This window comes from Pygoscelis adeliae, unplaced genomic scaffold, assembly GCF_000699105.1.
Source record: "Pygoscelis adeliae isolate BGI_AS28 unplaced genomic scaffold, ASM69910v1 Scaffold7, whole genome shotgun sequence".
Lineage (NCBI taxonomy): Eukaryota > Metazoa > Chordata > Aves > Sphenisciformes > Spheniscidae > Pygoscelis > Pygoscelis adeliae.
Genome location: NW_008825268.1, coordinates 4,722,517 through 4,742,807, shown reverse-complemented (window position 1 = coordinate 4,742,807; position 20,291 = coordinate 4,722,517). Strand labels below are relative to the sequence as shown.

The following is a 20,291-nucleotide window of genomic DNA, read 5'->3' as shown; positions in this document are numbered from 1 at the left end:
ATGGTAATAAATAGATTTAAATTTTAGTAATTTTAGTTTTTTTTAAGGTCTAGAGTCCCAATAAGTGTAATGAAGATTTAAACCTGAATACCTGCAATAAACGTAAATATAAAGCCCGACTGAATAAGAAACACTTATTTTCACCCAGTTGCCAGCTGTTGATTAAACAGAAGAAAAAGATGTGCAATAAGGACCTGCCATTTTTTAAGTTTTATTCTGAGAATCTAAGAAAAATGGGAACATTTTGTTGAAGCTTAGCCAGATTTGCAACTTGACTTTTTCCAATTATCTTTTCTTATGTTTTAATAGAAATCAAAATGTGATAGCATGTCTAACAACTTATTTAGAACAAACAAAACTATCATCTACTCACACATACTTTAACTCTTATTTAAATGAGTAATCTGTATAGTTTGGATTTTGTGTTTTCTATGATGACATAGAACAAGTTAAACTTCAGTCAATTTTGATATAATTATTTGCATTTACAGATCAGCTGATGACCCAGATATCTAATTTTTACACAGGAGTGAAATATGACAGAAAATACCATTCTCTTTTGTTGAATTAGAAATAAAATTCCTGAGATTTCTTTAGCTTCCTGTAGAGAGAAAGTTCACTCCATCTATTTTGAAGTATCTGATGGATTTGCAATGGTTAAAAAAAATTACTTCTTGGGAAGCTTGAAAAAAAAATTCTGTAAGAGTAAGAAGAAAACCAGTAGTTTACTAGGAGACTGTAGCTTCTCAGAGCATTAAAGGAGTGATCACACAATACATGCAAGTGCCCCCCATGGTAGGAACACCTTTGCAGTGTGCCTGCCTGCAGTCCTGCAGGGTTTCTGAACAATGGTGAAAATACTGAAATGTGGCTTTCGTGAAGCTTAGAAAAGAAAAAGGCTTGGGAAATACTAGTGTTAGATATAATTAAGGATAGGACATTACACCCTAAAGTTTAGCTTAAGTTCTTCTATATCACAATATTGTCTTGTTCTTCTACCTGGATTTAAGTACTTTGAGCTTATTCGTAGCTGGAATTGATGCCTCTGTCTTATGCACTGTGCAGACATACATAAATAATACTTTATTTGTTCTCAGAGCCACAGAAAGTCTTTAAATAAAAAAATGGAGAAAGAGGGATTAGACATAAGAACAAAACTGAAATAATATTCCTCTCTGGGTACCCCTTTCCAATGGCAACAAAATTAGTTTACACAAGGAATAACCTTACCCGCACTAACCAAGAAACAGGAATCAGGTTTAATGCGGATATAGATGTCTGTCTTCAGTAGAAGTGGAACAGAGAAAGTGACTGAATTAGAACTGGTAAACTTAAGGACAATAACATTCTTTTGTCATTGGAATTATGGTGATGACAGAAATACACATTTTTAGTGATAGAAAAAGTGTTACGTGAGAGAGGTATGTTCCTAAACAAGGTATGACTTCAAAGACATTCAAATAAAAGTTAAAGCACTGATGACTTTTTAAAACTTTTATTATACTGCATAAGCTATAACATTTTACAAATCTTAGTTACATTTTCAGCAACAGATACACTGATACTGTAGTAAATGCAGAGATGAAAAGACATCTCTGACAAAATATAAAAAGGTAGAAATACTTAAAACCAGGATGCTGAATATCAAGAATGTTTTACATGAACAATATCCATACTAGAGTGTTTTTGAAAATGATTGCCAAGGTAACGAAGTGTTGAACATAAGGCTCCAACGTGCAAGGTGTTGAGCGCAGTCAGTGCCATCAGTTCACCTGTGTTTCAGCATCTCAGAGCCGGGCTTTTTATGAACTCCATGTTCTAATGAGCACTAAAAAGTGCCTTTCTACACAATAACAAGTTGTTGTAAAAATATTACTGTTCTAACATGCACTGAAGTGCAACAACTGCTTCAAAGGAATTGAGTCAGTTAAATGGGGAATAAAATACCAGTACATTTTGGGGAGGGGGAATATAGGAATGTTCAGTAAGTCTTAAACTGACTGAAAAAAATTCATTTGGTAAAATAATTTTCAAGCTGAGAGTGTTAATACTAAAATAACAACACAGTATTCCCCTGCCAGTCTTAAAAAAATCTGAAGCCATTTTTTTTTTTGGTAATCAGAACACACTGAATATTGCTTTTAAAAGAAAATGAAGCTCAGATTAAAGTCATTTAAACAACCTTTCATATAAATTCTTTAATACAAATGTAGCTGCCTACTACTAATTTGTGCCTAAGTGTGGCACAAATTAGTGCAAACTACTATAAAAGAATGCTCATTTTTAACTCAGCTTGCTTAGCACTGTGTTTTGCATAATTCCACTGAATTAAAAAAAATAATTTAAAAAGCAGAAGCTTGGGTTATATAAACAATGCAGGTTAGGCTCCAAATCGAGATAAAAATTGGTTCTAGAAAATAAGAATTAAGTACCCATCTCCATACACTTTCTGCTTCTACTGGCAAGGAAGGTTAGCAGCTGAAAAAATGATTTTTATCATTATAATAGTTTTTATATATAAACATATATTAATTTCATTTTTGAAGTTAAAATCCCAGTCAATTTCATACCTGTAAATCCAGTGACTTCAAGACGCTTACTCTTGAATTACAAAGTTGAATCAGATCCCATATGTGCATTTTTAAAAGATACTACTGTTCAGATTGCTAAAGATATATTTTTTAAAATTTCTTTTAAAACATAAAAAACCCCAGGATTTACAACAATTACCACCATCATCAACATGCAGGAGTCAGTATTCCAACATAAAAAACACTAGATCTGCCTTTTAAAATATTATAAAAAGCTACATAATTACAAGTATGAATCGAGGGTTTTTTTGGCTAACAGAAAAAAAAACATAATGTGCTTTTTAGATAGTCAGGTGTCCCAGTGACAAAATAAGTCTGATGAAAGAGAAAGGCACTTTAGCAGGCTAATTTATCTTCAGATTTTCCTAATATGCAGTACTAGACAATGGACATAGCGTACTGCCTTTTAATTTGCACAGTGTTAGATCAGTAATATTGTTAACCTGTTTCACTTTTTAACTAATGAGAAGAGTTTAGACTGGTGCCCATTCATTTCATCCTCTTTGGTACAAATTACTGCATTAAAAACAAAGCAGACAACTAAACATTCCTACACCATGGATTATTTTTTGTGCATCATCTCTAGCTCTACATTGGTAAATAATGTCCCTAGTCATCAAATCAGTTTTGCTTTCAGGTTTGTAAGATACCAGAGTTCTTTTATTTTCTGACAGTACTATAAAGATTTTTCCTGTTAATCACATGGAATTTTAAGCAATTCCCCCTCTTTTTTTGAAATTTCTACATGTGGCATTCGGTAACAGTCTGAAAATTACTGTCAGTTAGCTTATTCTAGGTAACATATCCAGATTAATGTGCATACAGCTGCATACTATTTAGCCTGATCACTTCCCTTAATTTATGATACATCAAAGTACTGAGCTAAGCCACATGAATTAATCTGCAGAAACAAGCCTTGGCCAACTCCATTAACCACCTTATCAAAACCAGGTAAGACCTGGAACCGGTATACCTTTCTGCAAGAAGAATCTCAACATCATGTATTGCAACCATGGCAGGGAAACTGTCCTGAAGTCTATTAACTGCCTTTCACCTTAAACATATGACAAAATTTGGTCTCGGGTGTTCCGTATCTACCTAACACCTTTCACTTAAAACTGTACATATATGTATGTGGGTTTTTTGCAAAAAGTGACAGCTCAAGAAGCGTCTTGTGAAGAACCGAGACATAATTCTTGCAAACATTTGTGCTCTTCAAAAAGAATCGATTCCGCTGAAGCACAAATACCTATCAGTTTAGAAACTGGAAGCATCAGAAAGAAGCCATATCCTTTCCGATTTTCCCACTCGTTCCCTGCTCCTAAGAGGGGAGGCCCACTTCTTATTCTCAAGGTAATCAACCTCCAGATTCAAAGAAGTCAAAACCTCTGAATGTTTCCCTGGCCTTTCCGAGAGCAGTGTGCCACAAATCCTTGCTACTTTTTGTATAGACCTAATTTTAGCACCAGCATTTTAGCACGCTGCTAGTGCTGCAATACTAAGCCAACAGAAAAAAGTCTTAAAAAATAAATTCAGTGATTCTTATAAATTCATATACTGAAATCATATATAGAAATATAGAAAAGCATTAGTTTGACGATGAAAAATTTCATGATAACATTTTTCTGTTCCACATATATTACACATCATATATGGTTTTCTCTGGAATTAATTTTTAGAACTCAGTGTAGTCGAACTCCCTTTTTTAATGATCTAAAACCAAAAAAGAATTCCAGTTGCTAATAGGTAATACAGGTTTCCAGTGCATAAATTCCAACATACAGCTGGAACATGAAGACTCAGATAATATATTCTGTAAATACTGAATATAAATGTGAAGTATAATTCTAATAATGTTAGAGTTACAGAGTTTTTAAAATCCGAGATTTAATGCTCATGATAGGGCCAAGGAAGAATTCCCTGTCATTTTGTGCTTAGGTGCATCATCTGTTTTCATGTAGCATTTATCTTTGCAGATACAACTGCAGCAATTATTTCTCTCTACAGAATAGTTTTCTCATATTCTGACACAGAAAACAAGTTATGTATTTATTTTTAATATAAAACTTGACTTCAGAAAAGCCTTTTCAAGTGTTACCAGCAGCATAAGACATTATGCAATAAATGCTAGCAAGTTACACACAGAAAAGTTGGCATATGGGATCTACAAAGCAAGCAAAGATAGCTGTTGCTTGACTGGCATGGCTAGAAGCAACAGCTGGAGACAGCCTTGGAAATGGTATTACCAGAACTGCAGCATGTGCTCTCCAGAAAAGAATTTAAATATTCCACTAAAAGAAATGCCCACACCCTGATTTGGCAAGGGAGGAGCTACTATCTAATAGAGATACCAATCCTATATATGATGAGATGCCTATTTCTCAGAAAACTTTATTCTGTTTTTCTTCCTACTAGTGAGAAGCCTAGCAGCAAGAAACTCTTGCAAGATGATCTGTTCCACTCTGACTTGCTCTGTTGGCTAAAAGCTGAAGTGCATCACTGATGCATAGCCTTTAAAGGGGCCATTTTGCGCTACCATATGTGCAGGGTAAAATTGTGACTAATCCAGACAGCCAAAAGCTCCTTTAGAATGATGGTACAGAACTGAACTCCGCTCTTTGCTCTTGATCGGCTAGCAGGGCAGATGAGAATCAGCACTACATCTGTATGTCTTTTGGCACCGTTACTTTGAAGTCCCAAAGTTATAACTGATCTTTTCAACATTTCGAATCCTTTTTCTTTGGTGACCAGATACCTACTCGGACGCAGAACAAGAACACTGGAGTGCAAAACTTCGTTCCTTTGAATTCACACGAATAAAGCCATTTATAGTAGTCTGTATTTTTTAACAATACAAGTTTGAGGAATTAGGTCTTTTTGGTATATACAATGAAAAAATGCATTGAAAAAATCTGCAATATATTTAAGTTACTGTAGGTGAACAAAATTTCAAGTAGAGACATATCAATTTAATATTAACACCTCAAAACCATTAGCTTGTCAGGGATTTTCTGTTATGTTCAACAGAATATAGAATATTATCTTTTTGAAAAGGCAGCCATCAGAACTGATGCAACTCTAAGAGCAGGGCAATATTAAGCCTCGAAAGTCAAAGCAGCTTTCAGAAGAAATGTGCATCTACACTCAAAATATAGAAATTGATTTCTACTAATGTATATAAACAAAGCAAAGGATGAAAATATCAGCATTTGGGGTTAGGGAGTTAGTCATACACAAAATCCAGTGGAACCGCATATAGAAAAAAGTATTGTGAAAATGTATTTGGTATAGGAAAATTGAATTACAGTTACCTAAAAAGAGTACCAAAGGCATGCTAATATGCCATCTTCACCTCTGAAGTAGATGAATCATATAATTAAACCAGATTCTTTTGGCCAATTATAATTATAGACATATTTGCACACCTATCTCAAACTTATTTTGCACTTTCATACTTGTGAACTCAATAGGAACACCGTATTTTGTTCATGAAGCAACTGCACACCAGAAGAAGTTGGACTGTGTATTGCTAGTAACATTCTGGTTACCTTGCATATTCTTCTAGAAACAGGACCAGACAACTGACAATCCCCAACATAACAGACATTTCACAGTAACATTTCCTGAGTAAACATTCCCAGAAGCCCAGCTGCATAGGATATTTCCCAACTCTTGAGTGTACTACAGGGCAGACAACCAAGTGCACCTCACCCCACAATTCAGATATAGGCATTGTATGTTTGGGTCTTGGTATAGAACCTTAACCAAGCTCTAAGGGAAATATTTATGAAGCTTTTTTAGGATGATTTATAATCAAACTGCCAAAGCCAAAATGCTGGAACTTATTTCATCAGGGAAACAGCTTCAAAGCCACAGAAAGACATTCTATATACTATATGAAGCACATTAAGGGATGCATCTACTTTTCTGTTAGCCAAAGTTGAAACGATCACTTTGACAAGATGAACATTAAAAATAAAGAATATTCTGATGGCCTTTTCCTTCCTCTATACATACCTTAGTTACATTTCATGCATTCATGACTTTTGGTAAATTTAACTCTAAGATGAGTCATAAGTAGTATTTATACTCCATTATAGACCAAGTTTTGCAATCTGCGCTCATGCTCATAAAAACCCCCAACTTTTAAAGCCTGTTTAACCCCTCTGTGATGCAGAACCTAGACGAAAGTAGCTCAGGCTGGCAAAATGTATATAAATGCATATAAACCTCTGATGATCTTCCATTTTTTTTTAAACATAAAATAAAAAGCAACAGTGCCAAACTTTCCTGCTAAAGGAAACTATTTCAAAGGCATAATTTGTCTAAACTTGCATACTTTTTCATTATGGGCCAAACTCTAACTTATAAATCTGCAGGGATTCAAGACTGTTGTTGAGCTCAACTGGCCCAACAGCATGCAGAAGAGAAGATTTTAACTGACAACGAGGCTAAAACAAGACACTGGGATCAGCAGTAGCAGCAGCTTCGAATGCTACCGGAACCAGTCCTTTTCTGCTGGATGTGGACACTTCATAGCGGATGCCAATCTTCAACGTCCACAGCTTGTAACAAAGCAAATTAAAACAAAGCAGACGGGCAACATCCTAAGACAGTGGGGACCATGAACCGCAGTGGCCACAGAGCGTGTACACTTCCCCCTTCTGCCACTGCTATGTGGACTGGCAACCTTTTGCACATGGATGGGCACACAGGGAGGGCAGTAATGCTATAGAGCTCCGCTGATAAATCCAACAGAGCTCATCTGCTGGTGTCATGGGTCTAACTGATGAAACATTTTACATTATACAAAGAAGTAGTAACAGATCCCTAGAAAAGTTCACATATAAAATGCTGTACAGATGGTCACATTGATTAGGAACAAGGCCAAGGAATAGCTTTAACTAGTATACCAACGCATTAGCAACAAGTACGAAAAAATTAAAACATGTGCCTCCATTTCTCACCGTGCATTCCCAGAGGTGCGTCCAAGAATGACAGGCTAATTAAAATGTGGGCCTTCCCTCTACTGCCAGCAAAATTAGGAACTGGAAAATTTTAATAGTAGCATTTCCCTGTTTTCAATTCACATTGAATATCAATTGCCCAGTTGAAGTTTAGTAACTCAATTGGTATATTAAAAAAAAAAGTAACTTTTCTTGATACTAGAAAACAACATTTCCCTTGTAAACCCAACACTGCAGAATTACAGAAGAAGCCAAGAGGTCAACAACCAGCAGGGAGAGCAAGAACACAAAGCACACTGTGTTTTAATTTATGGGAATAAGTGGCCTCTCCTCTCTTTTCTTCCAGATATTGGTTTTGCTATCTCTTTTTGCGATAGACGGTCTATCCCTTTTTTTAGCAGAAGGGATACCAGATTCATGACTTCCTGACAGAGTTTTTCTTCTTAGACCTTCTTCATCATGCTGTTCTATGACTGGCCCATTCCCTCCATCCAGAATGTGCCTCAAAGCCTGGTCCTCTGGAGTGCAAACAGTGGTCCCACTTTCACTGCTACTCAGATCCAGATCTTCCAAGTAAAGGATCTTAGAATGCGGCATATTTTTTATGAAAGTTTTCTCTCTCTCCAGTTTCCTACTAGGATGATGCTCATTCATGTCCACACCAGAGTCCAGACTGGTATCGTTACTCTCTGTTTTCCTGCCCTTTTTCAGATCTATGAAAGAATGCCTCACTTGAGCAATGGGCTTTCCATCCAGAGACACAAACCATGCTCGAGGGTGCGGAGATGGTTTTCCTTTAGAGAGTTCCAATAATGTTTGTTCTGAAATACCTTGAAGTTCAGATGAAAATGGAGTCATTACAACTGCTTCATTCAATGTCCCAGGAACAGAGACAGATTCCAGTAAGCTATTAGTGTACCGGCCCCAGTTTGACGTTTGAGAAGGTAAGCCCTCTTCACTATCTAATGTACTGTTTTCATCTCTGCAGACAGAAGGCTGTGGATGAGAGTGCACTGGCATTTTTGGTAACGTTTGCATGTAACTGTCGCGATTCATGGGTTCCATCATGGGGCTATACACTAACTGCCCTTTTCTTGGCAAAGTTGCTGATTTAGCAGGATGCAATTGTTCTGGGGAGTGGAAAAGGTCAGAGGTTTGAAGAATAGCAATAGGTTGATTGTAAATATGCATTAGATGTTCTGGAATATGGGAAAGCCCATACATCTCCTCTTTCAGTGAAAGGTATCTGTTTTGGTCTTGAATGTCCCTAGAAGCCTGGGAAATAGTACTGTTACTATGCTTTGGCTGCTGTAGGTGCCTAACTCCAACATTAGGCTCCAATGAATGGGCTGAATTTCTTGACTGACCAGAAGCATCCTCTGTGTAGATTTTAAAATTGTCTCGTGATTTTCCATCTTCCGTATCTATGGACATCCTTCTTTGAGGGCTGTATGAAGAAATCTTCGGTGTATATAACTGTGACTTATCCTCCAACTTTAAAGGCCCTTTGACAGCATTGATGTGATTTATGTGAGTTGTTGATGTTGTCTGGTCTTTTTTTATGACCTCCAGCTTAGTTGTATTTTTTTCCTTCTTTTGCGTCCGACCACATTTATCCCTATGCAAAAGAGATGTAAGGTGACTGTAGAGCATATTAGGGAGTACTAGACTGGTCACTTCCAGAGCTGAAGATTAGATTTTGGTTAAAAGTTATAGTGTAATGTGACATCACAAACTTAAAATGAAGTTCTGTAATAACTGTAATTTTTAAAGAAATATTAGGCTACACATTATAGTTTAGCTAAGGAAACAAGTCTCAACTTCAAAAGACTATTTTATCAACCTTAAGTTCCATTCATGCTCAGCTTATTAGAGCCTCTCTTTTTGCTTACCTGCAGTAACAAAGAAGAACAGCAAAAAATCCAATGATAATGACAACTGTACCTCCCAGTATGGCCGTAAGGAACACTGTGTGATAGGCTGTTATGTCCTTGGAAACCGCACTAATAATGGATTCTAGATTGTCGAACAAAACCAGACAAGAATTAGTTCTCAAAAACAAATAATTCCGCCTGATATGCAGAGCTGTAACTAATAAATTAAACTGTACTTTTCCAGTGATTTTGTGTTCCTATGGCACTACGTTCATCCTTCCCTTTTCACCTTGCTATTTCAGCAAACTAGAAAATATACAAACAGTGGTTACAATATAATGGATCTTCAAAGGTTCATCTCAAGTACTAAAGCCTTACCATGACATCTACCCAATTCCAGTCAAATTACATTTGTATTAGTTGTCCAAACTGACTTAGAAACATGGTCTACATTTTCTAGTTAGTGCTTCTGTCAGAAAGTGCCGTTTTTAAATTTTGACATCATATTTCTCCCATAAGAATCCCTTCATATGAACTTGCAAAACATGCAACAAGTCTACATAAGACAGAATCCACTGGGACCATTTTACCCAAGACTAATTTTCGTGTTGTATTTCCTCCTGTCATACATGATCCTCAACAGTAAGGGATACAGTCCCGCTGATTTTTAGATCTCCATAGTCACAGTTCCCTTGCAGGCTTCTTCCAAAAGATGGCGATAGTATAAACATGTAAGTTCAAATACAGTCTGGACTTTTCCCCCTATAGCATTGGAAGTTCTAGGAAATGGTTATATGCACAAAGGCACACTATCAGGATTCAAACAAAAAAGTTATCCAACTGTTCAAATTGCATGTTGTTTTTCCCCTTCTGTTGTTAAATAAAGCAATCAAACTGACAGCCTTATGATACACTGTTACTTGGGTTACTCAGTAATTTCTTTGCCAGTTGTTGCAATACCTCTGGTTCCAGGCAGTGGAGCTGCTATCCAGTAGCCTAAGTGTTGAGCAGTATAAGTCCATACTAATTGACCATCTGCTTCCTTTACCATTCCTAGCCCACGGCTTACCCAAGCACCTGAAAAAAAAGGGCAAAATATTGCACATGCCATGCAGAATTTTTCCCTATCTCAAACCATTAGCAATTAAGCTATTACCAAAAATACACAAGGTCACAAGAAAAACTGAAACTTCTGACCTATACACTATTTATTACACAGCTTTAGCTAAACATGCAAACTTTATCTCTTGACTATTTCATTGCAAATATCCCTGTGTGGACATTTACTTTGAAACAAAGCATCAACATTACTTACTGGAATTAATTTAATATAATTCATTTTCTATTAACAAATGTCTTTCATAGATACGCACACAAATCATTTGAAAAATCCTATTATATAAGCTTAAGTATGTATGAAGGCCAAGACTAAAAAAATCAAGGAGCAGGTAATTTAAGCATATGAATACAAGTTTAACATTAGCTAGCAGCACTTAGCGGGAAAGCATTTTAATCTAATAAGCTACAATAGGATAAACAATGTTTGTCTTGAATGTTTCTCTCCTCTTCCCTGCCCCAAGGCAGCAACAGTTCAGTTAGCCGAAGAAAGGTCTATTGTTAGGACACAGATTCCACACCATCTGTCTGGCAAAGGACAGGTATTATGGTATGCCAGCTTCTACAATTAATAAAGCATGCAGCAGAAGAGACAGAACTATACTTAATGCACTTGAACACATTTATTGTGGGCCATCTGTGAAATTCTAAGGACAGAAAACAACCTCGTATAAACAACCTGACATTTTCAAACTGCAAATACTGAGAAGGAGAGAGAACCACCAGCTTTTTTAAAACAACCACCACCAAAGCATGCAAAAAGTATAATTCACATAAAGCCCTATAATTTCTATTTTGCTCCCGGACCCTTCTTTCAGCAAAGCAAAAGGAAATACCTACCAGACAGAAGGTAAAGATGAGAACTGACACATGCCACATATGCACGCACGCACACAGACACACACACAAAATATCATTCAGCAGTAAAACTTGCAGCCTTCTCCTGGTACTTGTGATGGCTGGCAGAGGGGAATAGCAGCAGCCGCCACCTAGAGCCCTGAAAGAGGTGGTTTCCCAGTTACTTGGAAAACCTCTTGTCCTGACTCAGGAGCACGACCAGCCAGAAAAGTCTTCCATCCCTAACTCTCATATGGAGGCAACAACAGATCCTCAAATTCTCTGTCCTGTCAAGTTTAAGGCAAGATGTCACTACACTGCAAAACTATTGTTTTACAAGTGCAGAGGGTGGGCTACTTACAGGCAGATAAAAACCAACACAAAACACCACATATAAAAGGCAAAAAAAATTCTAGGTCTCCAGAAGTTCTAACTTGACTGAAAAAAATCTGTAAGAAGCTATATAATCTTTGCTGTCCTCTTCAGTAAATTTATCTCCCCCCAAATATACTCCATAGAAAACAGTACGTATTAAGAAAAACATTAAAATGTCATTTATGAGTAAGCACATATTTCTATGATTTACTGCCATTCAAACAGAAGGATATCATTCTCAATTTAATGCTGCAATGCAAGCTTTTTTTTTTTGTAATTCTGTTAAAATCCACAAAGTACTTTTGGTACTAATGAGGCAAAATATTTAGTAAGAAGGAAGCCACATTCAATATACATCAACAAATTCTGCATTTACAGCAGCTGGAATATAATTACAAAAGCTCATATTCCAGGAACAGTCTCAGTACTATTACACTTCAAGTAACCCCAGGGAACACTGCATGAGCAGACATGTAAAAGCAGTTTCTATCTTTTTTCTGGTGCATATGGATCAGTCTACACAACATCAAACACAGACCTGTTCCCTTACCACTATCAATACTGACATGGAAGCTCTGATTACTAATATGACATATTACCCAAGGACTTCAGAGTTTAAAAGTGTGCATCAACACCTTGCTGGGGACATCCTGCATACAACATCTTGGATGCCAGAACCTCATTATTCAGTGCAGTGGTAGCTCTCCATTCAGCTCAGATGGGGGCCTACTGCTACTTATGGACACTGGAATGCTTGCCAGAGAGCTAAGGTGTTCAGCTGTCCTCAGTCACCAGAACCTTGACCAAGGAATGCCTTGCTATTACTCAGTTACCTTAGAAAAAAGTTGTTTTGCACATGTTGGATCAAAAGTAAAAAATAAAAAGAAACATATTTAAGAATAAACATCCAGAACAGTGAATACAGTTGCAAATTTTCACTGTAGAGAAGAGATGAGGAAGTAGAAGAAAAAGTGGAAGTTAGAGTTATGCCCAAAAAGTTTCTCTCCTTGTCCACAGTCCTCCTTGTCCTCTCCTCAGCAAGCAGCAGTGAAGGCTCCATGGGAACACTACAAGTCAGTGAACACCCACCACAAACAATTTGCCTTTATGGAACCTCTATCAGAGTACACCCCATCTGAGAGGAAAAAAAACATTTTAATTGTTTTTATTGGGTCAGCATGCCACGTTACTGCTGTTGCTTTACCCCCAAGGCCAACATGCCTAAGTAGGTTTATACCCTGGTACACTGGTTTATACTCTAACCTGACCCTGTGCTGAACTGCTCTAGCTCTGTCAACTTTTCGTTTTTATAACATTGTTGACCTAGTTTTCTGTTTAGTGAGTTAAAACAGCTCAACATAGGTACAGATGAGCACAGGAGCTGGCAAAAGTGGCTGTGGCAGCAAAAAATTAAACTCCCTTGTGCTATTTTACCATGTCAGACTAAAACCCTTTCTTTGATGAAGAATGCTGTCTCTTGTCACGTTACCCCTCTGAAGTCTTCTGGGTATATAGACAGACTTAATCTTCTATGCCAAAACTTATTCTATTCACTCTTTTCCCAAGAGATAACCTAGCCAATTTTTTATCAGCATGTTCTTAACTCAAATTAATGTTCTTTGGTTGTTCTTCATTAAGATGATCAGTTTCTTTCTTAGACATGTAAACAATGCTTTGTTAGAGCTGGTGTCCTCTCCTGTACTTCCAACAGTTGAATAACAGCTTTTTGCCTTAATAAGGAGTAAGACACTTACCTCTTCACTCACTTGCATATTTCACGATGAAGTGTGATGGAAAGTATAAGGTACAATGTAAGACAATCAGTACACTAATGCACACACACCTAATACAGGACATCTAAATGGGATACGTGTATGTAGCTCATTACTCACTCTTGACTAAAATTAGACATGAAGGGAGGACAAAAGGTTTACAATGTCTAATCCCTAGCCTCCTCTTCCCATGCATACTGTAAGAACTATGTTGTTCCCTTTGATAACTCTTATTTCCCCTTCATTTCACTTTCTGAATTGCTTTTGTTAACTGAAGTAATATCTATTCCAGCTTTAGTGTCAAAGGATCTTTAGAGCTATACTCTAGGAAACAAAGCATCCAAATCTTCAATTCTGATTTGTTTTCTTTTAAGAAGGCATTCACAAAATTACCAGGCTTAAAATTTAACATCACCTAAAACGTATGTTCCCTGAATCCTTAGCCTCCCATGAAAATAAAAATCCATTACATTAAAAATTTGTTCAATAGGAATGCTAATGAATTTTACCAAAGCTTTTTGAACTAATGAAAGCAGGGAAATTCCTCTGAACAATTCAAGCTAGTCAATCAAAACCCAATACAGAACCCCTAATAAAATTTGAGACTATTTACCACCACCTCATATATTAGTGCCATCACTGTTCCATGACATAGTGGCATGTGCCCAAAACTATATACATGTGCTAAAAGGTAGGGTAACAGATAACTTAGCCCACTTACCAGTTTTCATATCGAATGTCCATGCAGGTATAGCATCTCCTGATTTTACAGTACTTGTGGGAAGAGGAAGTGTAATCTGAATGGGACCATTTACTTTCAGTTCTTTCCCAGTCAAAAGAACATTTACGCATATTGCAGCAAGAGGAGCTAATTCCACGCTTTTGAAACCTGAGTGTGAGAAATATCTTCACTATGAATGGAGAATTACAGGCTATTTTTAAAAAAAATATTTAGAATTATCTATCCTCATTATAACAAAAGGCAAGCCCTCATTCACATCCAGCTACACAGTCAGCTGTCACGAACTTGGTCAAATAAAAATCAACACCTCTTCTGGACTTTTAAAGTCTTGTGATTAAAATACAGTCATTTCTATACCAAATCTGTAAAAGAGAAACAGACTTTTGACATATAGGTTCAATGCTGACTATAGAACCAATGATTAGGCAAAACTTGGCTTGGGGGTGGAAGAAGGGTTTTTCCCCTCAGATAATTTGATTACAAAGTAGCTAACCTATGTGAAATATAGATAGTACAAGAATTTTTGTATAATTGCAATATACGTAACATTGAATCAAACTGAAGACATATGCAAATATATGACTGCTGCATTTCTCCTTAGTTGAACAGTCCTCTTAAACTTTCCTGTAAGGATTAACTTTCTAATTTGGTAGTTATAATTAAATGAATAGTTAATCATGAGGCTTGTCAAAGCGCTCAAAGGAAACATTGTGTATACAACGCTTTACAATGCAGCCTGAAAGTTTGTTTCCTTTCTTTTCCTTACACTAATTTGCAAATACTTCAGAATGCACAATATGACAGCATGGTGAAAGAAGCTGAAACAGAATTAGTAAGTACCAGAATAATGTTAAATCTATGCAAGGTGTTAGAAGCTGGTTGTGAGAAAACTCCTGGTGCATCAGATATCAATTAGCTTCCACGTGCCCTAAAAAGGAAGCCTATTCCTTTAGGAGTATATGAATAATTTAAAACACATGCCAGACAGACTGAAAGGAAAACTCAAAGGGGAGAAACAGTGCCTATTCTCTTATGCTTTACATTTAAAGAGGTGAAATATATATAATAAAGATTTTAAAATATGTAAGTCAAGACATCAATATATATGATTATTTTAATTCAATGAAAATTAAAGAAAAGAGCATGACAAGTTCAAATAAGCCATGCAGTGACCTCCTCATGTGCTGCAATGAATTTAAGAGCCTCATGGCTTCAGGTCCATTGGGAATAGAAAGAAAAGAACAAAAGAAAGATGGAACTGCACACAGTACAGTCTACCAGAGATTACTGTATTTTTACAAATAAAAAAAATCTGATAGAATGACAAATACTAAAAGATCCAACTGCATGTGAGCAGAGTTATAATGACTCACGAAACCACTTACTGCTTCTCCAGTGAAACAGATGCACAGCAAACATACTACAGTTGTGCTCTGTATACATAGTGACTACTTGGTTTCAAACAGGCTTAGGCAGATTAACTGCCTGTGAGCCAAACTAGAGCTTCCATACAATCTTTATGTTAGGTGTAGAGCTCCTAGAGCCAACCATTCCAGCGAAAATGCAGAAAACCCCACAGCTGAAGTCAACTGCTGCAGTTTCACTGATTTCTTTAGGTTCACCTAGTTTACACTCTGGCCATAACCGTATTTTTAAGGTGTTTACTAAACCAGTTCCACAGTCTCATGAAATCCTGAACATATACATATATACACACACACACGTGTATATAAAAAGCAGACTCTGAAGGAGTATTTCAGTGTAGTAAGATGTGTTATGTTCTCATACTACATGGAAAAAGATAAGAGTGACATCAATTACTTACCTGATGTGTTTATAGCTTGCTCCTATAGAACAAAGCTTTGTGGTTTAATGCAATGGAAGCAGGTTCAGGCCCTTTTAATTTAAGCGTATGCTTTTCTGAAACACTGTGCACTCATATGCATTATAATTTGTTCTTTTAAAAAAATTCTTAAACAACATATTTACATACCTGATTTATTTAGAAGAATTCCTGTTGTATAGAGAAAGCTGTCCACTTTGAAAAATTGCTCTGGCACTGTCAGATAGGCTGTAACATTTGTAATGTGGTGATTTGTTGGAAGCTTTATTAAAAATTTTGGAAACTGAACACTTGGTTGAGATTTGGCATCTATAAAAGAGGAATATTTTGTCTTAGCAATGGTAAAACACACAAACAGTGTTTTTATTACTGCTCAGAAATCTATTTAGCATAACAACCCATTTTCACCCATTTTCTCCACGGTTTGTGTATTTCTAGTCTAGCACTTGTCACAGCCACACATACAGCTACACAATTAACTGAAAATCTGGCTTTCAGATAGGTATTCTCTGAGAATATGAACATGCTTAATTTTTTTTTTGTATGTGTACAGATGGTTATCACAAAGTGTTTAGATTATGGTCTGCATACACTGAACTTACCAGACAGTTTTCCAGTAATTAAGACAGTATCTTCAAACAGCCATATATTAGCTTGACTTTGTGGGAATAATGAAAGTGTCACAGACGAGTATACTGTGGAAAGTGATAATATCTGTTACACTGTGCAACCAAAAAAAAAATCCTGTAAGATCTCAGATTCTGAAGGAATAGTGAATAGAGCAGTAAGAGAGTATATGAAGACTGGATAAATAAATTACTCCTGTTGTCCAGAGCAGGAATTTTAGTGGTCAGGTAGGAAGACCTCTGTTTTATGTTTGCTACTGTCTTATGCCTTCTACAGATAAACAAGTGGCTAGAATTCTTAAGAGTCCATCTGTTTTTTTTTTTTAAAAAAAATCATATAACTTTAAGAGCATGCAATAGTTAAACAGGAAAACTTGTAAGGAAACACTGCTGAAAGGAAGCTGTAACAACAGGTTATACCTGTTATACAGGACTCAAAGCACTGGCATTCCAGGAATCACTAAAGACAACGATTTTTGTCAAAACACATTACCAGCCCTTTGCTAAGTCTTGGTAAACAATTTCTCAGAATACATTCACAGTATCGCAATATAACCTACTTAGAGTTAAAAAAGGGCTATTTTCTGTTTTACAATAGTAAGAATTTTGACAAGTCTAACAGATCATTCACCCTTACGCCTGCACCACCTCCCTTGACTGACTTCATTCAGTCATTTTCAGATGACAGTAACTACCCAGACTGCTGAGGAAGAGAAAAATTTAATTACCGACAGATACAGCTTAATACTAGGACTGTAAGATGCTTACGTACTTGGCATTCTCCCAGTCTTCCAAGGCAAAGGTGTTAACATATAGCCATCCTTGTATGATACAATAGTTAAGCTTAATCCTAATTTGTAGGGAACTTTTATTAATACTGCTCCATTGTTTCCAGTAAGAGTAGAATTTGTCTTTGTGTAGTTAACAAACACTTCTACAACCGCTTGTCGCAGGTACTGATGACTGATGATGTCATTTACTTGAATTTTCAGCGTAAAAACAGATCCTATTAACAGAAAGAAAAAACAGGAGGTCATATACATCATAACTAAGGACCATAACTTAAGTTTGTAAAGAAGTCCTAGAGTTTGCGCCTTAGCTATTCATCCACTGTATGGTGGATCTCTGTCTCAACAGAGGGTAAGCTCTGGCCAAAGGGAGGGGTAATCATATAGCTATATACCACAGGGAAGAAGGAAGCAAAAAAAACCTTGAGATGGGGCACAAAGATGCCAAAAAGTGTTTACCAAACTCAGCAAATATAATACCTAACCAGTTAAAAAAAAAAAACAAACAAAACCAAAATTGCAAAGCAATTCTTCCCCTTTTCATTTAAGCTTGCACAATGCATCTGTGACAATGTGAGATGTGCCTGGCAAGTGCTCTGCAATATCACACGGATAATACAGGTCTTGTTTTCCAAGTGTAACCCTTGGCTTGGGTCACACATTTAAAGATTTACCTTGAGTTTCTAAAAACAGAGAACCTAATGTCTACAGACTGTGGGATAACACATTTATTTTTACATGTGTAAAATTATTATAAAGTAATCAAATGCATCCAGACACTTTTTTTATCTCCCACCAGATTTACACTTCTGGTCTAGTTTTCACCTTTCTGTATTGCAACTTCTAAATAGTATTTGTCTACTGCTAATTAGAGGATCTGACATTCCTTTACAATACCTAGTGTCTTGCAGAGATCATAGTCACAGTGACTGAGCAGTACGTTGAAAATAGTAAGTCTGCTTGAACAACAGTCTCAAGATGCTCTGAATTATATTCAATTTCTCTTCCACCTTGATTGTAAATATAACTATTAGGGAAGTCTTTTCATAGACAGCAGGTACATGAAAATGGACAGAATTCCATATTTCTTCCAGTGTGAAATGAAGTTATTATCATAAATTAAAATATCCATGGATCACTGTTAAAACTATTTCAAATAACATCAATTTTCCAGTTTTTGGTTACAGACATACTACTATTCAACAGCATTGCACTACTTTATACCCAAATATTTTCAAATACATTAATTCTAAATATGCATTTCTATTTAGGTCAAATGTCAGGCTAAGTTTGAAATTTATCTATATAAAATCATAATTCAATTTCATTATGTTATCTCTTCTGTAATTGAGATTGACATTGCACCAAGAGATTACTACCATTGACCTTGATTTAAATGAAAAGGCCTTGAGAAGCCGAGCACAATCCATCAAAAAAACAGTAGGTAGTGAAGACATCCAAGTTAGGCCTCTCTGAAATAAGTATTTATTTAGATCTGTTGTATGCATGGAACATACCATATATTCAAGCAAAAAATGACCTGCACACAACAAAAACTACATTGGCCTCACTTTATTGCTATTTATTGCATACACAGCAAAAACTCACCAGCCGTGCCAGTTTGATTCTCTACAGTGTTACAGAAAAATCTGTATCTCCTTGTGCAAATTAATATATACTTTCAAAAAAAGAAAAAAGATCCCAGTGGTACTCGAACATATTTGACCGAATTAAACAGAAAATGCATAATAATCTTAGAGCAATATCTTTTTTTCCTTATGCAAGATATTTCAAGAATAAAACTGCTTTTAAATTGCTGTTGCTAGAGGGTTTTTAAATCACATTATGATTAAAAAAAAATATGTGTCACGTAAGCAAATTATGGCTACTAAACAGATCTTCCATGCATTGATCCAGTTACACATATACTAGCATGATTTCAGTGGTTTCCAAAACTTGGAAGACAGTCATTTGCCCTTGGCTAATGACTATTTAAAAGGCTACTAAATAGCGAAAACAGACTGTGTACAATATTGTGATCCTGTAATCGCTTGGAAGCCAGGAGTAGCTCATGAAATGGTATTTAAAAAATAAGAAATTCAGTAGTACAAAATTCAAGCTCAGGCCAGTAGGAACCAACATCAGAAATGCCTGGTATAAATTAGTAATTTAACAGCTGGAATCAAGTCAGGAGAAAGAGAGTCTAGTATTAACAGCTGAAATAAGTAATAAAAAAATTGAAAACCTAGAGTGTACTCAGAAAGACACTTTCTTTCAATCATTTCACATTTTTAATGTGTATTTTTCCATTTCCTGCTAACAAAAAGCCTAATGAAAACACAGGGGTGGGGGAATCACTACATTCCTCCTCCAGCTGTTAGTAAATTCAAAGGTTATTTTGTGCAAAAATATTTCTTCCTCTCATCTCCTTCAGTTACAGCCATATTAAAACCCACTTTTTTAGAAACTTTTGCTTGAAAAAAAATAGACTGCAAAAACATAGACAGCTATACTATTTTCACTCTTTCTCATAGTGAACTGTCAAATATCATTGGCTGCTTTTATCCATGCTCAACTTCCATTACTTCTTTCTCCTATGAGTTCAGAAATTGCCACGACATTTTTCAAAACTGATGCTCTGCCTGAAATGGTGTTGAGAAGATACAGAAGCACAGTTGTAAATGCAGACTGAAATCCTGGGGGGAGGGGGTTACTGAGACAAAAGTCTGCCATGTGAAAACAGAGTCTTACACAAGAAAA

General features: G+C 36.2%; 1 protein-coding gene across 1 annotated transcript; it reads right to left on the bottom strand.

Annotated features, from left to right (window-relative positions):
• Nucleotides 1–7,861: 7,861 nt before the first annotated feature.
• FAM171B (family with sequence similarity 171, member B) lies at nt 7,862–17,633 on the bottom strand. Its single transcript, XM_009329659.1, has 7 exons — nt 17,516–17,633; nt 16,720–16,812; nt 16,268–16,426; nt 14,254–14,421; nt 10,393–10,509; nt 9,451–9,574; nt 7,862–9,176 (listed from the first exon to the last, which is right to left on the bottom strand). The coding sequence occupies exons 1-7, from the start codon at nt 17,553–17,555 to the stop codon at nt 7,862–7,864; spliced, it is 2,016 nt and encodes a 671-aa protein (XP_009327934.1). The 5' UTR covers nt 17,556–17,633.
• Nucleotides 17,634–20,291: the final 2,658 nt, after the last annotated feature.